This window comes from Mustela nigripes, chromosome 8 (assembly GCF_022355385.1).
Source record: "Mustela nigripes isolate SB6536 chromosome 8, MUSNIG.SB6536, whole genome shotgun sequence".
NCBI lineage: Eukaryota > Metazoa > Chordata > Mammalia > Carnivora > Mustelidae > Mustela > Mustela nigripes.
This window is the reverse complement of record NC_081564.1, coordinates 47,083,231-47,102,266: the sequence shown is the minus strand read 5'-3', so window position 1 is coordinate 47,102,266 and position 19,036 is coordinate 47,083,231. Positions and strand designations below refer to the sequence as shown.

The following is a 19,036-nucleotide window of genomic DNA, read 5'->3' as shown; positions in this document are numbered from 1 at the left end:
GAAGCAGAGGTTGTCCCGGATTGGAAGGCAGTATCTACAGGGTGTCAGAAGCAGAGGTTGTCCCGGATTGGAAGGCAGTATCTACAGGGTGTCAGAATTAGTAGGAAAGCTGTGTGTTCGCTTACCTTTTCGTTGGCTAAGCAACTCATCCGCCCCAGCCAGGGCCCTGGCCATTTGCATACTGAGTCATGCAATGATCCCACAAGGCAGGCATCCCTCCCCTGGCGCAGAGGACTCGCAGAGGCGGGAGAGGAGAGGAAGGTGCACAGGAGGGCAGGCTCCTCGGTCACGTGGGGGGGCGGAGCTGCCCGCTGTGCCCTCCTCACTCTTTCCTGCCATCCCCCTTTCTGCTGTCCTCCCATGGCTTCCCTCCGCCATCCAGGTGGCTGAGTCGTGAGAAACATGGGCAGCCTGAAATGCCCCAGGAACCCGGCCTTGGAGGCCACCAGTGTGACAAGAGCTGTAGTATGGAGACAGCAAAGGGAGGTCCTTGATGTCAAAGCACGCATTCGGATTTTGCGTTGGAAGCCTTGGCCCTGACTATAGGGCCACGGTGACCCTCCCTCTGCCCCGAGCTATACCCTCTCCTTCAAGTTCTTCCTGGGGGTGCATCTCAGGGGCACTGTTGGCCTCCTGTCCCACACTGAGGTGCAAAATAAATGTCTTGATCGTCCTGAACTCCAGCCCCACATTTCTGGGCTGTGCAGTGACGAGGCTTCTGACAATGTGGTTTGTGAGCTGGGGGCGGTGGGGAGCCTCTACCCAAATCTCAAGTAATATCCCCTGGCCCTGTTGTAACTTGGGGCTTCCCTTTGAGCCTGGGTGGTGAGAGCCACAAGGGGCTCAACCAGGCACAACCCCTTGGGGCTGACCTATGGTGTTAGCTTGGAAGGGCTTTCTTCTCTTGAACCCCTTCCCATAATGGACAGGCTAGGCTACTAGTCAGTAAACTAGTTCCCCTGGCCAAATGACTAGGAAGCCCATTGGTTAACAGGCCTCTGGATGGTGTTGCAGTGGACGAGGTGGGGCTCCAGTCAGGGGTAGAAGGGTCTCTCTTTGTGGGTCCCAGGGCTTCACTCCCAGAACAATAGGATGTTGGGAAAGGCAATGGCCAAGCTTCTCCCTTCAGCTTTCTGGTTGATGTGGTGAGACAGCATCCAGTCCAGTGGCAGAGAAATGGTTGGGATCCCACTGGAGCCCAAGGCTGGAAGGAGAGGGGGCTATGGCAAGAGGTACAGGTGATCTCCAGGTCAGAGCTGCATGGGGGAAAGAATGGCTTTGGTGAGGCTCCCGGACCCATGCACGGGTGCCTAGGAAGCCACAGGAGTCTTAATTATAGAACATGTTTGAAAAGGCTTTGCCAAGTTCATGGTTCACATGGCACAAGCAAAGCTTCTGGCTCCGGCTCCTTCAAAGGGCTCTGCACTTGGAGGATCCACCTAAGTAAGCCCTCTGGGAAGAGCCCGGGACCATGCCTGGGACTGAGAGGCAGCCTGTGCTGCCACCAACAGTCAGAACAACCACCAGGCCCTGCCCAGCCAGTTTGGCTCCTGCTGACTTCCAGAATTTCCATTCCAGAGGAGCTTAAAAACGATGATAAAAGCCCTAATTACGGCTTCTGTGGGCACTTCCTCCCTCAGGCTCAAGCTACCTGGCACGCAGCTGAGAAGCTTCCCAGGTGCCAAGTGCCTGGGGAGGGGACCCCTGCTGGCACTGACCACCGCCCCCACTCCCAGTAGGGTCCACAAACACCCCCTCCATCCACCTTCAGACCTCTAACCTAATGTGGACTTTACCTGAAGCAAGGTTGCAGCGAATGGGGAACTTCTCCTGTTAGCACAACGCAAGTCAAGTGGGGCCTCAGGGGACCCGCCCCAACCTGGAGCTGTGGCCTTAGTCTTAACCCACCCCCACCAGTCCCGGGGCTCAACAGGGGTCCCCTTCACATGCCGGCTCAGGCAGCAGGACAGTGACCCACCCACTGGCTGTTCTCTCAGGGATGGTGCCTGGCAGGCAGGTAGGGCCATCGTGAGATGTCCTGTCATTAATCCTGCCACGCAGGAAAGACCAACGCCAACGAATGGAGGTGGGCTGGTGTGTGTGACCTGCAAGCCAAAGCGGAGACTGTCAAAGCGGAGGACCTCTAGCACCTACGTTCAAGTGGCTCTTACCTCTCATGTGCCGTGTGCGTACCATCAGCATACTGTAATTACAGGGCTTTGAGTCTGGATACAGGCCCTACGCCACCACCAGTGGAATCTGACAAGAGAGTCCGGCAAACTCCCGGACTCCTTGAACGTGGCTTATGAACACTGTCATTCTGTCCTTTGCACTTGATATGCTCCGGCCTTAGTGACTAAAGTATTCCCCAAGTAAGACACATCACAGTGCCTTTGCCTTCTGCCTGCACAACCTTTTTCCTTGAAGCAGAAAGGGTCCCCAGACCCCATCTCGTGAAGAACAGGCCCTCCTGTGTACCCTACGGAGCCTCACACATCCTCTGTCCCAGCACTCAGCACACACCACAGTTATTTGGTGACAGGTTTGTCTCCCCCGTGTGGCTCATCTCTGTCTACCTGTCACAGTGTTTGGAGTACAATGGACATGTGATAAAATAAAAGTTCTATCCTTAAGCTATCTGGTGTTTACCTTTTTCAAAAAGAAAAGGAAACTGAATGCAGAAAAGGGGAGAAAAACAGGAGGATGCTAACAGCAACTGACACCCTCCCACAGCGCTCAGTTCACCCTTCACCCTTGGCACACTGTGTTCCAATCACCTGCTATGGAGGGAGCTGCTAGAGGTAGGGCACGTGCGCTCTCTACCCGGGCACACCCCTGTAGGAGATGTACTGCTTGGTCTACAGCAGGCACCAAATAAATGTCTGTTGGGCGCATGGCAAAACCAATGAACACAAGAAATTTAGAGACAAGAGCAGCACTACCGCACACAGAGGGACAACGGGAGAGTGAATTGAAGTGTATCCAACCTACGAAACAGGACCTTCCTATCGGGAAGGAAGAGCCAAAGGCAGGAAGACCTGTCCCTGGTGAACGGGTGCAAATATTTGGCCATGGTGCCCAAGCAAATGCCCAGATGTCAGACTGTCGGCCCACTCCCTCCTGCAGGCTCACAGCTGCAGGTGACACTCGACTGGCCTTTGGACTGTCCCCCCTCACTGGGCTCTAGCTCCCGCTTTGCCACCGACATTTCACGGGCATTAGTTTTCTCTTCTGTAAAATGATGTGCTTGTTCCAAGCTCTCTGAAGTTCTTTCAAGTATTCATGTGTCTAATTCCACCCCCTCAAAACTCTGTAAAGGGTTATTTTATAGGTAAGTCTCGGATGAATGATGACCCTTACAGAGCCCAAGAAAGATATTTTAAAGTATAAGATGGATTTATGAATCAAATGGGAAATTCATGGGGGTCAGCCCCCAAGATTGTAATTGTACACTTTTTTCAGAATCATAATCTCAATGTAACCTACACAGCTCATCTACGCAGTCGGCCTCGAGTGCCACAGTTATCTGTTATTGCTGAGAATGCTGCAATTACTTTTATCATCGTGGATGAAAAACTTGGGGGGCCCAAGGCATTCTGATGCAAGTCAAAATGGAAATTTAAAATGTCAAAGATGGGGGAGAATTTTCTTACAAATGCAACAAGCTTTACTACCCTCTCCTAAGAGAGGAAGGCCAGGTAGAGAAAACTGCCAAGCCTTGGCCCCTCTCACTGGAAGAGTGGTGGTGTTTCTCTTTGGCAGACAATCCTTGTAACTTTTCTCCAACCCTCCATGGCACTGACCGCTTTGGATACAGTTAATAGATGTAGCTAGCTAAGTCACTCGTTACTTTAACTTTAGACCCAGTATTTGCCTTAGAAATTGACACAGCACTGCCAGCTTGCATAAGAAAATATATTTTTATATTACCAGTGTCCCTAGAAAATGCTGCATAATTAAGTGCATTCAAGTGTCACGGTTTCCAGGCAAATCACCTCATCTCTCTGGGCTTCCCTGTCTTATTCTGAAATCTGACTGTATGGCTAAGGTTCAGTACAGCCATAAAATTCCCAAGCCTGGATCTGATCTGACCCACAGGGGTATGAAGTTTTAAGCAAACCTAATAGAAAAGACCAGATTTACTAAAAATATCAATGAGAGAGTTGGTAGTGTTGTGAGATGTGATGTATTGTACGATCCCAAGTCTCCCGGGCATCTGGTAAAGTGCAGATTCTGACCCAGCAGCTCTGGGGGAGGGGCCAAGGTTCTGCATCCAACAAGTTCCTGGTGATGCCCATGCTGCTGCTGGTTCACCCGCCGCACTTTGAGCGACTAGGGTGTAGAATATCTGCAGTGCCAAAGCCTCCCTCTAACAAGACCGCCAAGGGCACTTTCTTGCATGAGATTTGTCTTGTTTTCTACCTGTGACACTGGCCATGCCAGCCACAGCTGTCTGCATTAGCCCCTGACACTGGAGCAGCCATCTATAGGCTGGCCAGAACCTATGAGGTAGTTCAGCACAAAACTCACATCCAATAAGGATGTATATCTAAGAGGAAGAACATTTAATAGACCTAACCACTTCCTCTCTCAGGTTTGAATGTGATGCACAGAGAGAGAATTGTGCCCAGATGCAAACATGTCCAAGAAGGCAGTATAAAGAGAGAACAAAAACAGTAGCAGAAACATTAGTAGGAGAAGCAGGGGTGGCGTGGCTGGGGCACTGCCCCATCGGAAGCACTGGAGTTGAGAGACATCGAGAAGGGGATTCTGACATCGAGAAGACAAGATGACAGGGATGCCAGAGTTTGTGCTGAATGGCGAATCATTTTTTCAGTTCTCCTAGCAGCGTGGTTCAGGGTGCTGTATATGGACTTTTCCTGTCGGCTTTGATTAAATTTCATGAATGCAGACACCTTGAACATTCCTATGTAGCTTGTGACCCTCATGGTGATTCTTCTTTTAAGATTTTTATCTATTTATTTGACAGAGAGAGATAGGACACGAGCAGGGGGAGCAACAGGTGAGGCAGAGGGAGAAGCAGGCTCTCCTCTGAGCAGGGAGCCTAATGCGGGGCTCGATCTCAGGGCCCTAGGATCAAGACTGGAGCCGAAGGCAGATGCTTAATTAAGCCACCCAGTCGACTGATTCTTCCATTCAAAGCCATCCTTTACTTCACCTAAGACTTTACTGCAGCAAACACCCCGAGGCATTATTAATGTATCATTTATGCCCACATTTCTCATACCGTTAAGGTTCCACCTCAGCTCATCCTGCTAGAGCCAGATGACCAACTCTGCCAAAAAGTGATGGCAGAAGAGGGGAGGGTGTACTAGTTAGCCTGACTGCCATAACAAAGTATCACAAAATGGGGGGCTGAAGCAACAGAAATCTATTTTTTCATGATCCTGGGGCCAAGTCCAAGATCGAGATGGCAGCAGGGCTGGGTTCTTCTGAGGCCCTCTCCTTAGCTTGTAGATAATGTAGATGGTGCCTTCTTGCTGTGTCCTCACATGGTTTTCTTGCTGTACTCATACAGGGTCCTACTCTCCTCCTCTAAGGACAGCAGTCATATTGGATTAGGGCCACTCCAAAGACTTCATTTTAGTTTAACTACATCTTTAAAGACCCTGTATTCAAATACAGCTACATTCTGAAGTACTTTGGGTGGAGGAACACCCCCGAAATAGATTTCTGTTGTTTCCACCTCCCGTTGTGTGGATCTTCCAAACCATTATTAGGCTCTTCTTCCGAGAAGGCAGCTGGGCTGGCTAAGCACAGGCTAGGTGGTGAGTAACACCGAGCGCATTCTCCGGAGTTGCTCATGGAAGCACTATGAACTCGGCAGTGGCGTGATCGATCTGATACAGGCACAGCTGGCTGTGGAGTGCTATCAGAGCAGGTTAATGGTCTGATGTTGGAGGGAAGCAACATGCTTCACAGTTTTATAGTGGGTCCTATCCTAGTCAGCACATGGTAGGCAACTCGAATGAATGCATAAAGTGTGCTTAGGAAACGAGTGGGTGACACAGGCTGAGAGGGATAATGATATCATTGATTTATTAACTTGAACTCAAATGTCCTCCGTACATCACAGAATCAAAATTTAAATGACTGTGGCTAGAACCAACAGGCAAAAACAGAAGGAAGCATGGCAGAACATATGAGGTTTTCTCTTCAGGTTGATAAAGGCAATCAGAGCAGTGCTTCTCCAGCTTCCGGGAGCCGAGGAATCATCTGGGGATCTTGCTAAAATACAGGTTCTGATTCAGTAGGTCAGGATGGGCCTTGACATACCATGTTCCTAACTAATTCCTAGGTAAGGAGAAGCTGCTGGCCCCCGGCTCCTCTTGGAATCATGAGCATGAAAAAGCCCTGGGGTGAGTCATTAGCCACAACCCTCATACGTCCACAATCTGACTTTGCACCAATAGCACTATGGACTTCTGCCCTAAATAGCAAAGGGGCTTGCAACCCTCCCAACTCTCTAAGCCCCGTGGGCTGTGTTGCGTGGAGTGTGGCAACCACATTTTAATGTGGCCTTTCGTGTGGTGGAATACAGCCAAGGGAACAATTAAAATACTGAGAAATCTAGGCGACCATTGTGAGAATTGAACTGGGTCCCTTCAGTTGCTGACATGAAACATAGGAAAGGAAAGGAAAGGGAGTTGTCCTCACACAGTTAAAGAAAGTTCTATCACATGGATCAGAGATTAGCTCTGAAGCATTAACAAACAAATAAAACAACAAATCCACACCCTTCCCCCCAACGCTGCCCTGGCTCAGTGTAGGAATCAAGAAAGAGTGGAGTTGCTGGGTTTGGAGAAACCTAGGTTTAAATCCCAATTCAACTCTTTTTTCTCTGTGACTTCCGCTAAATCATTTCCTCTCTTGCCACACCAGTGTCCTTATCTGTGAAGCAGAAATCCTACAAGCAGCAGCTATCTGGAGTGTTAATTCAGCTGTCTGAACTGCGAGAATAGATACACCGTTAGTTGTTTACACATGAGATGTTTATTTCCCACTTGCATGTAGGCCAAAATGGTGCTCTTGGTCAACAGGCAGTTTTGCTCCAAGCCACAACTCAGTGAGCCAAGGTTCCTTGTATCTGGTGGCTCTGCCATCTTCAGGCGGGTGGTCTTGGGCCAGATTGGAAATGTTGCACATCACTTTTCCCTACGGGTCTTTGGTCAGACTTCAGACACATGGCCACATTTAACTAAAGGAGACTCATGGTCTAGCTGTGCATGCAGGAGGAAATGGGTCCCTGCCACTCTCTCATGAGGCTGTGTGTGTCGGGGGGTGTGGAGGGGCAGGGTTTAGATAGCACAGATGGAATGCTTAGTATGGCCCCGTACCTGAAAGTCAGTACTTGAGAAATTGCTACTGTTATGTAATTTAACAGTATAGAAGTGGACCCCAAATACTAAATTACAGGGAGGCAGATTTCAAATTAAACCAAGGCAGAATACAGAAATAACAGGATAATTCAAGTATGGCTCATGTAAGATACTAAGGTCATCACCAAGGGCACTATTCAAGTAGAGGACCTGTTTCAGGGATGATGAAGGGAGTTCTTTATTAGATGGGGTTAGATAACCTTTAATAGCCTCGGAAATATCCAGAACTTTGGGCTGCAAACGCATGGCTTGATTTTAAGTGGATTTATACTTAAATGTGGTGGACTAGACCACATAAACATCTTGTTCAACAGACAAGCTCATCTTGGTAACCTAGTCTGTGCCTTAGCAACTGTCACTCGGTAACCTTGCCACAGCTTTAACTGGATAGAGGATGCAACATCTTACTGTCTTGCTTGATTGGTATCTTTCTCTCCTACTCCCCACGCCTGCCTCTGCATCTTCCAAAAAGAGAGATTAAAACTCGATCTTAGAAACCTGAGATTTCAGTCTTCCCTTGAGATAACTGAAGACACTGAGCCATGAAAACAAGTTTTGAGAATCTGCTCAATGATTGTTCCTACGCTAATATTTTAGGCAAAGGCTGCTGCTTTCTGACCTTTACAGACTGCATTCAATAGACTTTCCTGTGGGGCTCTCCCTGGAGTATATGCAGACTTCTAAAGGCCTTTCCCCAAAAGCACTGCCAACCGTCTGCCTGGTTATTTAGTAAATCTGTAATAAAAAAGAGAGGATGGCTTCTTAAAGCTGTAATAGGCAAAATACACATTCTTTTAAAATTAGTTAGGATCTTTTAAATATTCTATCTCAGAAGAAATCTGATAAAAACCTGAACTGCCTATAGTGACCCAAGATGTAAAGGTTTTTTATTTATTGAAAGACAGACATCACAAGTAGGCAGAGAGGCAGCAGGCTCCCCGCCAAGCAGAGAGCCCGATGTGGGGCTTGATCCCAGGACCCTGAGATCTTGACCTGAGCCCCTAAGGCTTGACCCTCTGAGCCACCCAGACACCCCCTAACCCAAGATTTAGAACTCAGTATTAACTCCCAGTTTCAGAGGCTAATGCCCTGTCTGTGATTAGTCAATGAAGCTATTCTTGATGTTTCTCCAGTTTCCAAGTCCCTCCTTGGTGATGGGTCTCTCCCCAGGAATTCTGGACTTTGCTCCTTCCTTTCCTTCCCCCCAAAATATAGGAGGCAGATTCACTTGAATACACTACTCTAAACACTAGGACAGCACATCAAAATACATCAAAGATACATTTCTCAGAACAAAGCCACCAAAGGCTTTGCCTGAAGGGGAAGAAAAGAGGGGATAAGGACAGACATCTTGACAGAAGTCAAGCTTCTAAGTCTCCACTGTAAAGAGTTACAAAATCAGCCCTTTCCATTTTAACAACCATTAACTTCTCACTGTTATTGAAGTCAAAGGCAGACAACAGAAGTATCAGGAATACTTAATCACATATAGGATCCTCCTGCAGTGGGCTGAATAGTGTCATTCTCCCCCACCCAACCCCACCCCAAATTCATGTCCACTTGAAATCTCACAATGGACCCTATTTGGAAATAGTCTTTGCAGATGTTGGTTAAGGGCCAAGATGAGATCATACTGAATTAGAGTAGGCCCTAAATCCAATGGCTAGGTGTCTTTATAAGAAAATAAGGACACAGAAGACACAGAAGCAATGTAAAGATGGAAGCAGACGCTGGCATTCTACTACCGTGGCCAAGGAACATCAAAAGCCACCAGTAGTCCACCAGTAGTTGGACAGGCAAGGAAAGCTCTCTCCTAGAGCCCATGGAGGGAACCTGGCCCTTCTAACACCTGGACTTCAGACTTCTGGCCTCCAGAACTGTGAAAAAAATGTTTCTGTTGTTTGAAGTCACCCCATTTGTGGAAATTCATTAAGAAACTTCTATAGCTCAATACAGATGAGTAACAATGCTTGAGTTGTTCTTTGACTGGGGTCTAGCCCAGCACCACCCACTTTTTGATAATGGCAGAAGCCCTGGAAATGACACAATGTACCATTTATCCAACTGTCCTGCTCTCCTCCACGTTAGAGGTGACCACTGTCTACTTCTATAGGAATTAACATTGCTGAGGAGTACCCAGTGAGACATTCATACTGCCATCTGCAGGTTTAAAGGTTCTTTGGAGACCACTAAATACAATGAAGTCAATGCATGTTTTTCTTCAGGAAAGTGAAGGTGTAAGATAGAAGATTTCATCAAGAAGTCAACCTTTCCCTCATCTTCAGACAAAAGCCTCCACTAAAATTACAAACAGAAGTTATTAGTCCAATAGCCTAAACCTCATGGGTAACATTTCCATACTAGTTTTCAATGTGCTAATAAACAGCTTAGGTAGAATTATGGCAGTTCTCCTTCCTCGTTACCTTATTGTGTAGATGGTGAAAGCAAGCAGTGGTGAGATTAAAAGGTACTTCACTTCACCCCTAAGGACAACAAATTAAAATAATTTTAAACAAATCCAAATGCTATATGAGGAAATGAGAAACATGGCCTTGATAATGGTTTGAAGGGCAGATTTTGAAAGCAAAGTTTTATTCTATTTGTGTTTTTCTTCTCATTTTCTCCCAGCATTTCCAATGGTATGTAGGAAAGAATACCAAGCTGGATTGATAATATTACCAAAACTTCTACAGATTTAACACAGAAAAAAAAAAAAAAAGCATACTGTTAAAAAAAAAAAAAGGAAGTGGGGCACCTGGGTAACTCAGTTGGTCGGGAATTTGGCTCTTGGTTTTGGCTCAGGGCATGATCCTGAGGGCCTGGGATCGAGCCTTCTCGGGTACAGAGTTCCATGCTCAGTGGGGAGTCTGCTGAGGGATTCTCTCCCTCCGACCCTCCTCCCGCTCATGTGTCTGTTTTTTTTTAATAGGAAAAAATGCACTAATAATATTAATGGTTTTTTCATTTTCCTTAGGATCTTTTATTTTCCAGATGAGGACACGAAGGCACAGAAAATTTAAATATTTTGCCCAAGGTCACACAACTGGTAAGAGGCAAGACTGAGATAGGCAGCCAAGGCAGTGTTGCTTCAATACCACCTACAAGAAGAAAACTTAGAAGAGAGTCAACCTGGCATTGTAACTTTAAAGGATAAGAGCTGCCATTAAAACTGCTCTCATGGTCTACCCACAAAGTCAAAATCTTAAAATGAGTTCCTAGGGAGTATTTTCTTCCTACAAATATTCAAAGTGCTAGGTCCACATGAATTCTGAACCTTTTACTGTTACAAGTCTGTTCCTCTCACCTACCAGTCGGTGTTCCTGTATACAGTGGTGAACTGTAGGTTGCTTACCTGTATAGCAATGTCTTAATGTTTCCCAAAAGAAAAATATGGCGAAGAAATTCTACTGTGGACCAATTTTTAACTGGTGAAACAACTTCAGAAAAAAAGTAAATGTGTCAATGCAATACAACTGAAATGCCCATAAAATTACAGAGAAGTGGTTAAAAAGTCAGAGAAAAAGATACTGGATCATATGTAAACCACACCCACGTTGGGGGGGGGGGTGTCCTTTCTGTTCAGGGAGGAGTATGAAAGTACCTGAAAAGATAACATTGCTAACAACAATAAAATAAAAACTAGCTACCAGGTTGTATATAAACATATGATATATTGTACTTTTATTTCATGCAGAGTCACCAAGTATTGTTGAGGTCAGACTTTTAAAAACACAAGTTGGTTCATTATACAACTAAGAATAGAGATAAAGTCCAACTTAATCAGCCTGAGATCTTGATTCCCTGTTTTTCTAAATATGCCCTAATATTACTTGTGTTCTTTGCTGCGACTATGACATAATTAGTATAAATGGCATTAATTCTAAATAAAGTTTGCCAAAATTCTAACAAAACAAAATTCACCTCAAATGCAGGTTTTAAGAAATACAGGCTTTAAAAGAATGTTAAATGTTGCTCTCTTTTAGAAGGATCTTGGATCTTAAAGATACTCAAGAGGAAACAATTTAAAAGGTCAGTCACATTAAACATAAATGGATGGAATATAGCAGAATTTTATATTTATATATAAAGTATATCTCCATAAAGTTGATTAAAAAAGAAAAGGGTAAGAGAGTTTCCAATACTTTACTCTTACTGATCATCACCCAAGATAAAAATTGAAGGCAGAGGATCACAAACTTCAATACTTAAAGAGTTCAGACAAGGGAAGGTAAACTTATGCCCCCAAGTCTAAAGTTAGTAGGTACGAGATGGTTCCAGAGGATTACCATACACAAGGATATACCTAATGATTCCAAACCTTCTGAGTTTTCAAAAGAAGTGGAAATATAGATTTTTGTAAATTAAAACATGGGAGGCACTGTATAAGTCACAGAGAATGCATGTATAGATCGAATCTACCCCAAGGCCACCATTTTGCAAACTGAGCAGAAGAATACTTTGGATACACCATATTTGTTCTTTGGTGGGTAAAATACACTTCATAACACAAAGTTTAAATAATATATATTAAAAATAAATTTTGAAAAAGAATACTTTAATAAGAAAACCCCAGTGGCCCAAGAAAAGCTTTTATAATGACTACGCTTAGCTTTCTTTGTGAGTCAAATAGCATGCAAATCTAGAACTATTCCAAAGAAAGTGATACAGTAACTTGGATTTGAAGTCAGGTTCTAATGCTGATACTCCAAAGTAAGTAACAATCAAAGCCAAGAAAGAGCCACTGCCCGGCCCCCAGCTGTGGGGGCTTACTACTAAAGATACTGGTTTTCAAAGTCAGGGAATGAGCAAAGTTATTCTTATAATAAAATAATTATTTTAATGAAGTATTTGAAATAATTTTAAGCATCTGATCAATAAGATTATACACAAATATGGGAATATACTGCACTTTACAAAAAATAAAGCTAAGCATTTAAATATACAAAAACAACTTTGGGTATAGATCTCTTCTGAAAGTATTCTTTTAACATATACATAATTTATAGCATTTTACACAATAACTTGCTGAAACAAAAAAAATGTGGACAATTTAGCATTTACTACCATATAGAACATGGCCGTAACAGTCCTGATGGGAAGAACAGGATGAGGAGTAACATACTAGAGGTGTATTTTTCCCCCTGAATTCTTTTCCTAAAAAGCAGCTATCTTGTTTTGTTTTAAAACCTTCCTGGAGGATTTACTGGTTCTTTCTTATGTGATTCTAAATATAGCTATTACTTTTCACAGCTACATGCCACAACGGTGGAATTAAAAAAAAAATAAAGAGGGTTTGCTTTACAAAACATCAGCTTCCTTCTCAGATGAATATATATATATACTTCATATATATATATTTCATATATATATATATATATGTGTATATATATATATATATATCACATGCTTCTCTTCATACATTTAAAGACAAGAGCTCCAACAATGCAATGCTGACATTACCTTTTGAGTACTGAATCCAAAATGGAGTCCTATTGTTAAAAATTTCTAATCATCAATTAGCGTTTTTTAAATGCAACAAGATGCTTAAAACTTGCAGTAACGAAAAAGATTTCACAAAACTATCCTTTGTGAGATTTAAAACAATACACAAAACAAAAAAATAACTTCTTCCTTTTGAAATACTACAAATTTGAAAATGTTTGTTACATTTTCCTTTTTGGTTGGACTGTGATTTTGTCCTGTCAACAAAACCTATACCAGCTGTGTTGGGAGTGCCAATCTCACCCCCAGAATGGAGGGGGCACCGCAGCACACTTCCCACTCTGGGATTCCAATTTCACTTTCCCCTCGTCAGGCGAAATGCAATGCCCCTTCATTCCTTCCAATACTTCCCACCTTTCCCAGTTTCCAGTGAGGTATATCAGCAGTTCCTGTTTTACAGTTTCCCAGACAAGAATGTCCCCTCACTCGGTATCAGAAGCAGCATATGGTAATGAGCCAGAGAACCGCAACCTCAGGCACAAACTATTCCCATTTGCCTCAGTTTTGACAATACTGGGATGCAGCTGATCAAAGTCACCACAAACCCTATTCTGTGGCTCATCACCTGCAACTACAGAAGGTGACTGTCAGAATCAGCTATGCAACTTCTGATCCCAGCCCAGAAAACCTAACACCTTGAGACAGGTTTAGTAGAGGACGAAATTCAGTTTGCTTGGTAAGGAGTTATTCTTCCTTTCTTTCCCTTGCATCTTAATGCTGGCGGTATTAGGGAAATCACCTCACCTGTTAACAGTTTGGCAAATGAAGCAGGTGGTACCAAACAGGGCCTTGACTTGCTGTAATTAAATGTACAGGTAGGCAGAAGCCTATGTCTGTATAAACTGTGTTTCATTAACCAATTTCCAGAAGACAAAGTTGAATTCTAATCATTAAGAACCCCATGGGATGTATAAATAAGATTTAATAAAAGTTTATAGCTGTAAACAATGGTCTTCCCTACTGGTGATTATTTTCCGGAAACTGAAACTTCAGGAGGGTGCAACAGTGCTCTTTATGTCTTCTTTGGCAGTAAACAGCAAGGATCTGGATGGAGAGTGCAGTGGTCACTTCAGAAGGGCAAGGTATAGAGCTCGAGAATACCTCATCTCCCTTTCCTGTTCCATACAGAATATCAAGTCCCTGAGACAGATTCTTGTGATTCTTGGACGAAGCAACTGTTTGGTGGCTGTCAGGCTGGATGTCCCAGAAGCAAGAAGATTGTCTTTCAAGCCCTAAACAGAATAAATAGAAATAAAAGTTTAAAGAAAGTGATCTCTCATAAAGGGAAAAGCTGTCTTCAGAATGAAGAGCTGACTAGCTTCTGGCCACTGAGTTAGGTGCTGGAGAGACTACAGTGATGCAGCAGTCTCTACCCTGTCCCCCAGCAGCCCCACCTCATGGGGGAAGGCCAACTGCCACACCAGTTCATGACCTCATTCATTCTCTCTCTCACCTGGACCATGGAGACAGGCTCTTAACTGATTTCTCCCCTTCTAGGCTTGACTTCACCCCATTCTTCGCTGTGTACCGAAGGCCAGACCTTCCTCTTTAAAGGTCTTAGATAAAACTTTTGGGAGTGATGGATGTGGTCATTATTTCAGTTGCAGTGATGACTTCATAGGTGTATGTAAAGAAACCTACCAGACTGTGTGCAGTCTCTTGTGTATCAATTATAAAAACAAAAAGCACCCTACGTGGCTCACATCCCACCGTTCTGTTGTTCAGAAATCTCTGACGGCTCACCACTACCCAGAGCAGTTACCTGAGTACTTGTTAAACTGGCAACTATGGGACTCACCTCCCACGCATGATCCCTTTGCTTTCATTTAACACTGCAGCACATTGCATGGGTGCTGTCTCCATTTATCAAATGAGAAAACTGTGCTGAGACAGGTCACGCAACCTGTATAAAGTCACACAGCAGAACTGAACTCTGACTCAATTTCTAACTGGATCTGAAGTGAGTGCTCTTAGTCACTGGACTATATTATCTACCAAATCAGGTACAAACTCATCACCTGGCATCCCTACAGGCTCACTTCCCACTGCTCCTTTACAAAGCATCTTAACTCTGGCCAATAGATAAAGATTTGCAAAAGGCCATTCCAGACCAATCTACTCATCTTTTCTTTTCTTTTTTTTTTTTTTTTCATTTATTTATTTGAGAGAGAGAGACAGCAAGAGAGAGCATGAGTGAGGAGAAGGTCAGAGGAAGAAGCAGACTCCCCATGGAACTAGGAGCCCAATGTGGGACTCGATTCCAGGACTCCAGGATCATGACCTGAGTTGAAGGCAGTTGCTTAACCAACTGAGCCACACAGGCGCCCCTCTTGCCTCCCCCCCCACCAAAGGAATTCTCACCGTAGCAATTACCTTATATAGTATTACAGTAATTTGTATATGCTACCATCACTACTACATATCCACTAGATCATAAGCTTTTTGAAGATAGGGACTATCAACCAATGTGGGATCTAAATGGCATTCAAAAATGAATGAAACCCAATACACCTATACTAAGACAGTTTTCTAAATATTAGTGTCTACACAACAGTATTAAAACAAACAAAGAAAAAAACTGGAAAAAGAAATGAAAAATACAGAATTTTCAAGCAAAGGATAATTTTTCTTTAAAAGATATTATTTATTTCAATCTCAAGTAGGTGGAGAGGCAGGCAAAGAGAGAGAGAGAGGAGGAAGCAGGCTCCTCACTGAGCAGAGAGCCTGATGCGGGGCTCGATCCCAGGATCCTGAGATCATGACCTGAGCCGAAGGCAGAGGTTTAACCCACTGAGCCATCCAGGCGCCCCTAAACAAAGGATAATTTTTAAAGATTTTATTTATTTGGTAGAGAGTGAGTGAATGAGAGAGAGAGAGAGAGAGAGAGAGCGCACAAGCAAGGGGAGCAGCAGGCAGAGGGAAAGAGAGAAACAGGCTTCCTGCTGAGCAAGAGGCCCTACCTGGGGTTGGTTCCAGGACCGTGGGATCATGACCTGCGCAGAAGGCAGCCTAACCAACTGAGCCACCCTGGTACCCCCAAAGGATAATTCTATAAAGGTGAAATCCTTTATTTTCCTACTTTTTAAAAACCATACTTTGTTTCCAAAAACATCTTGATAGGGTTGGTACCCCTCCTTTCACCCTCCAAAAGACTTATATAAGAAAAGATATTTACCTTACATAGAAAGCAAATCTGGTTCCATAACCACCCTTTTATAACTATCAAATTTTAATTATTTCCTCTACATTTCTGTTTTGCTTTGCTTTGTTTTAATGAAGGAAAAGAAATCCTTTTTAAGGTATCCAATAACACCATGGTCAAACCAAGTCAACTTAATTCTGTGCATGTTCCACAAATGACTGAGGGGCACTTTATCTGATGGTCAAATAAAATTTCCTTGAAAGATGCCTTGCAATTTGGAGGGAATATGATATCACAATCAAATTTCTATACTCATTAACGTTGCCACCTAGGGGTGGTATAACATAGACGTAACCTTAACTACTGTAAACTATCACTATCACAATATTTTCATAACATTTTTAAGAAGGGATGCCTCAGCTCAGGTAATGAACCTGGGGTCCTGGGATCAAGTCCCACATCAGGGTCCTTCCTCAGAAGGGAGCCTGCTTCTCCCTCTGCCCGACACTCCTCCTGCTTATATGCACTCTTTGTTACAAATAAATAAACAAAAATCTTAAGTAAAAAAAAGATTTTTGCAGGAATGGACCAAGAACTCAGCTTTGGAAAACTGGATTAAAAAAAACACACATTAGGAAGAGAGTTAATAAAACACATCATGGGCAGTGAGTGGCAATTTTGTTGTATACAGGAATTATCTGTTTAAAACTACAGTACACTTATTTTATTTTTAAACTATAGTACCATTAAGTAGAGGCACTTTTCTTAGCCAAAAATTAGATGTAATATGCTAAAGCTGAATCGACAGTTGTTTATAAATTTTCAAGTACTAAGAGTTTACCTAAAAATCAGTCATTTAGTGCTTTATGTGAATTTAGAAATTAAATGGCTAGCTGGATACACGATGTCTTGGCAATTCCATTTCTATGTAAGTACCCAGAACTGTATCATATGTTCACCAAAAAACATGTATGAGAACATTTAGCACTATTATTCATAAGAGCCCTCAACAAGACACAATCCAAATGCCCATTTGGCAGAGGTAAGTTGTGGACTACTTATCCAAATGGAATACTACACAGCAGTAACAAGTAACATGGATGAATACTGCAAAAATTGAAATGAAAGGTTCCAGATGTAAAGGAATACAAAGAGTTTGACTCCGTTTCTATGAAGTTCAGAGCTACAGAAATTAGGACAATGATTCCCCTTGGGGGGAGAGGAGCAGTGCCCAGAAGGAGATAGGAGAGGGTTATCTGGGGTTCTGGTGATGTTCTCTGTCTAGACTGCAGTATTGTCTACATGAGTGTGCATGTGCCGTGAAAATTCAGTGAGCTCTGATTTGTGTGCTTTTCTGCATCAGTATTATACTTTAATAAAAAAACCTAAAATACTCCCAAAACACCCCAATAACCCTTGTCTAGGTAGGAAGTAAAAAAGGGAGCAAAGAGGGAAAAAGAAGAAAGGAAATAAGGCAAAAATGTTAAACAGAAAAAAATTAAAGAAACCAAATCATCTGGGTGAAGAACAAAGGGGTCACAGTTCATGTTTGTCATGTGACAAGCCTACAAGATTCAGGAGAAAGAGCCATATTACAGCTGCCAGCACGGGGTTGAAAAGAAGGTCATTCCAACAGGATGTAGCAGAAGGCCTGAGGCAATGTTATAAATGAAACAAACCTCAAGGGACATTCAGTAACCCAACAGAAATGTCTTTCATAATTCACAACTTTACAAAGGTGATAGCATCCTCTTCTCCCAAACAGTGACACACTTAAGAAAGTCAATCTTTCTTGAACATGGATATATATATATATATATATAGCCTTTTTATTCCTATGCTTACGGTATGGGGATGACTACAGTCTGACTTGTCAGTTTCACAATGACCTGGCCAGAATAATCAGCTGAGCTCTCAATTATCCATGGTTAAGAGAGTGGCTAATGCATGCCTAACTTAAAGCCATTAAAAAAAAAAAAAAAAAACCCAAAAACCAAAAATCAACCAAACAAAAAAAACCAGACCCTGTCACAATGTACTGCTTATTTCTGAAATAGGGTGTTTCCCCAATCATCTTTCTATATGAGGATATTCTTTAACTTGGATTCTTCACGTGGATAAAAAGCAGGTAAAAAGGAAGAGAAAGGTTGAAAAAGATGAAAGAAATAATTCACTTACCAAGTATACAACAAATGTTCTTAAAAATCATAATAAGACCTAAATGTTCATATACTCTACTACTGCTAGGTCAACTAAAGTTGGCCTTCACTACTGTTCAATTGCATTTTGAGGAATTCTTCTAATAAGAAAAAACTGAATATCATAAAGTTACCAATTTCAAAAAAATTGCACCATTTTAAGAATAACACTAATTAAAAATAACCCATTATCTAAACTTTTATTCCCTCAAGTTAATGGAGTGGGTGCTGTGCCTTTAAAAGTTTGTTTACTTCTTTTTCCACATTTCCTTAAATTCTATTACTGCTATACTAATTGAAAAGCAAATATAACATCTTTATGAGCCCAGGGGCTTCAAGAATCCTGCTAAAGTTCTCAGTGACTCTGTACGGGCTTCTGTTTCTAAAAGCTGCCATTCATGGCAACTTAACTTCATGCTAGTTCAAATTTAAAAGTTACCTGGGTCACTGGCCATCTGCTATGGGCAAGGGCCTGTGCTAAGCAGCATAAGATATACAGGAGGATTGAACAGTAGTGAGCACCTATTGTCTCCTCCATAAGCAACCTCACACAAATTACTTAAGTTTTCTTGTGCCTCAGTTTTCTAATCTGCAAAATAGAGATAGTAACAGTGATTATCTTGTAGTGTTGTCTTGAGGATTAAATGAGAACAATGCCTGGCACACAATATACATTCTGTAAGTGTTAACCCTTCTTATAATAAATTAAATCATTAGTCAGTTGGGAGGTTTGAAGGTTTATAAACAGGAAATAGTGTAACTCTAGTTCCTGAACTTTTCTGACATCCCCTCGT

At 43.0% G+C, this 19,036-nt stretch overlaps 1 protein-coding gene across 2 annotated transcripts in view; it reads right to left on the bottom strand.

Annotated features, from left to right (window-relative positions):
- The window catches only part of TAF4B (TATA-box binding protein associated factor 4b), a 151,039-nt gene that overhangs the window by 4,820 nt on the left and 127,183 nt on the right, over nt 1-19,036 (bottom strand). The window contains exon 15 of one of the 2 annotated variants that reach the window (XM_059410037.1): nt 12,816-14,134. The exons of the other annotated variant lie outside the window; for it this stretch is intronic. Within the exon in view, the coding sequence (XP_059266020.1) occupies nt 13,967-14,134 (168 nt within the window). The 3' untranslated portion in view covers nt 12,816-13,966. Of the gene's footprint in view, nt 1-12,815; nt 14,135-19,036 lie in introns of those variants that run through there. 2 annotated transcript variants of the gene reach the window in all.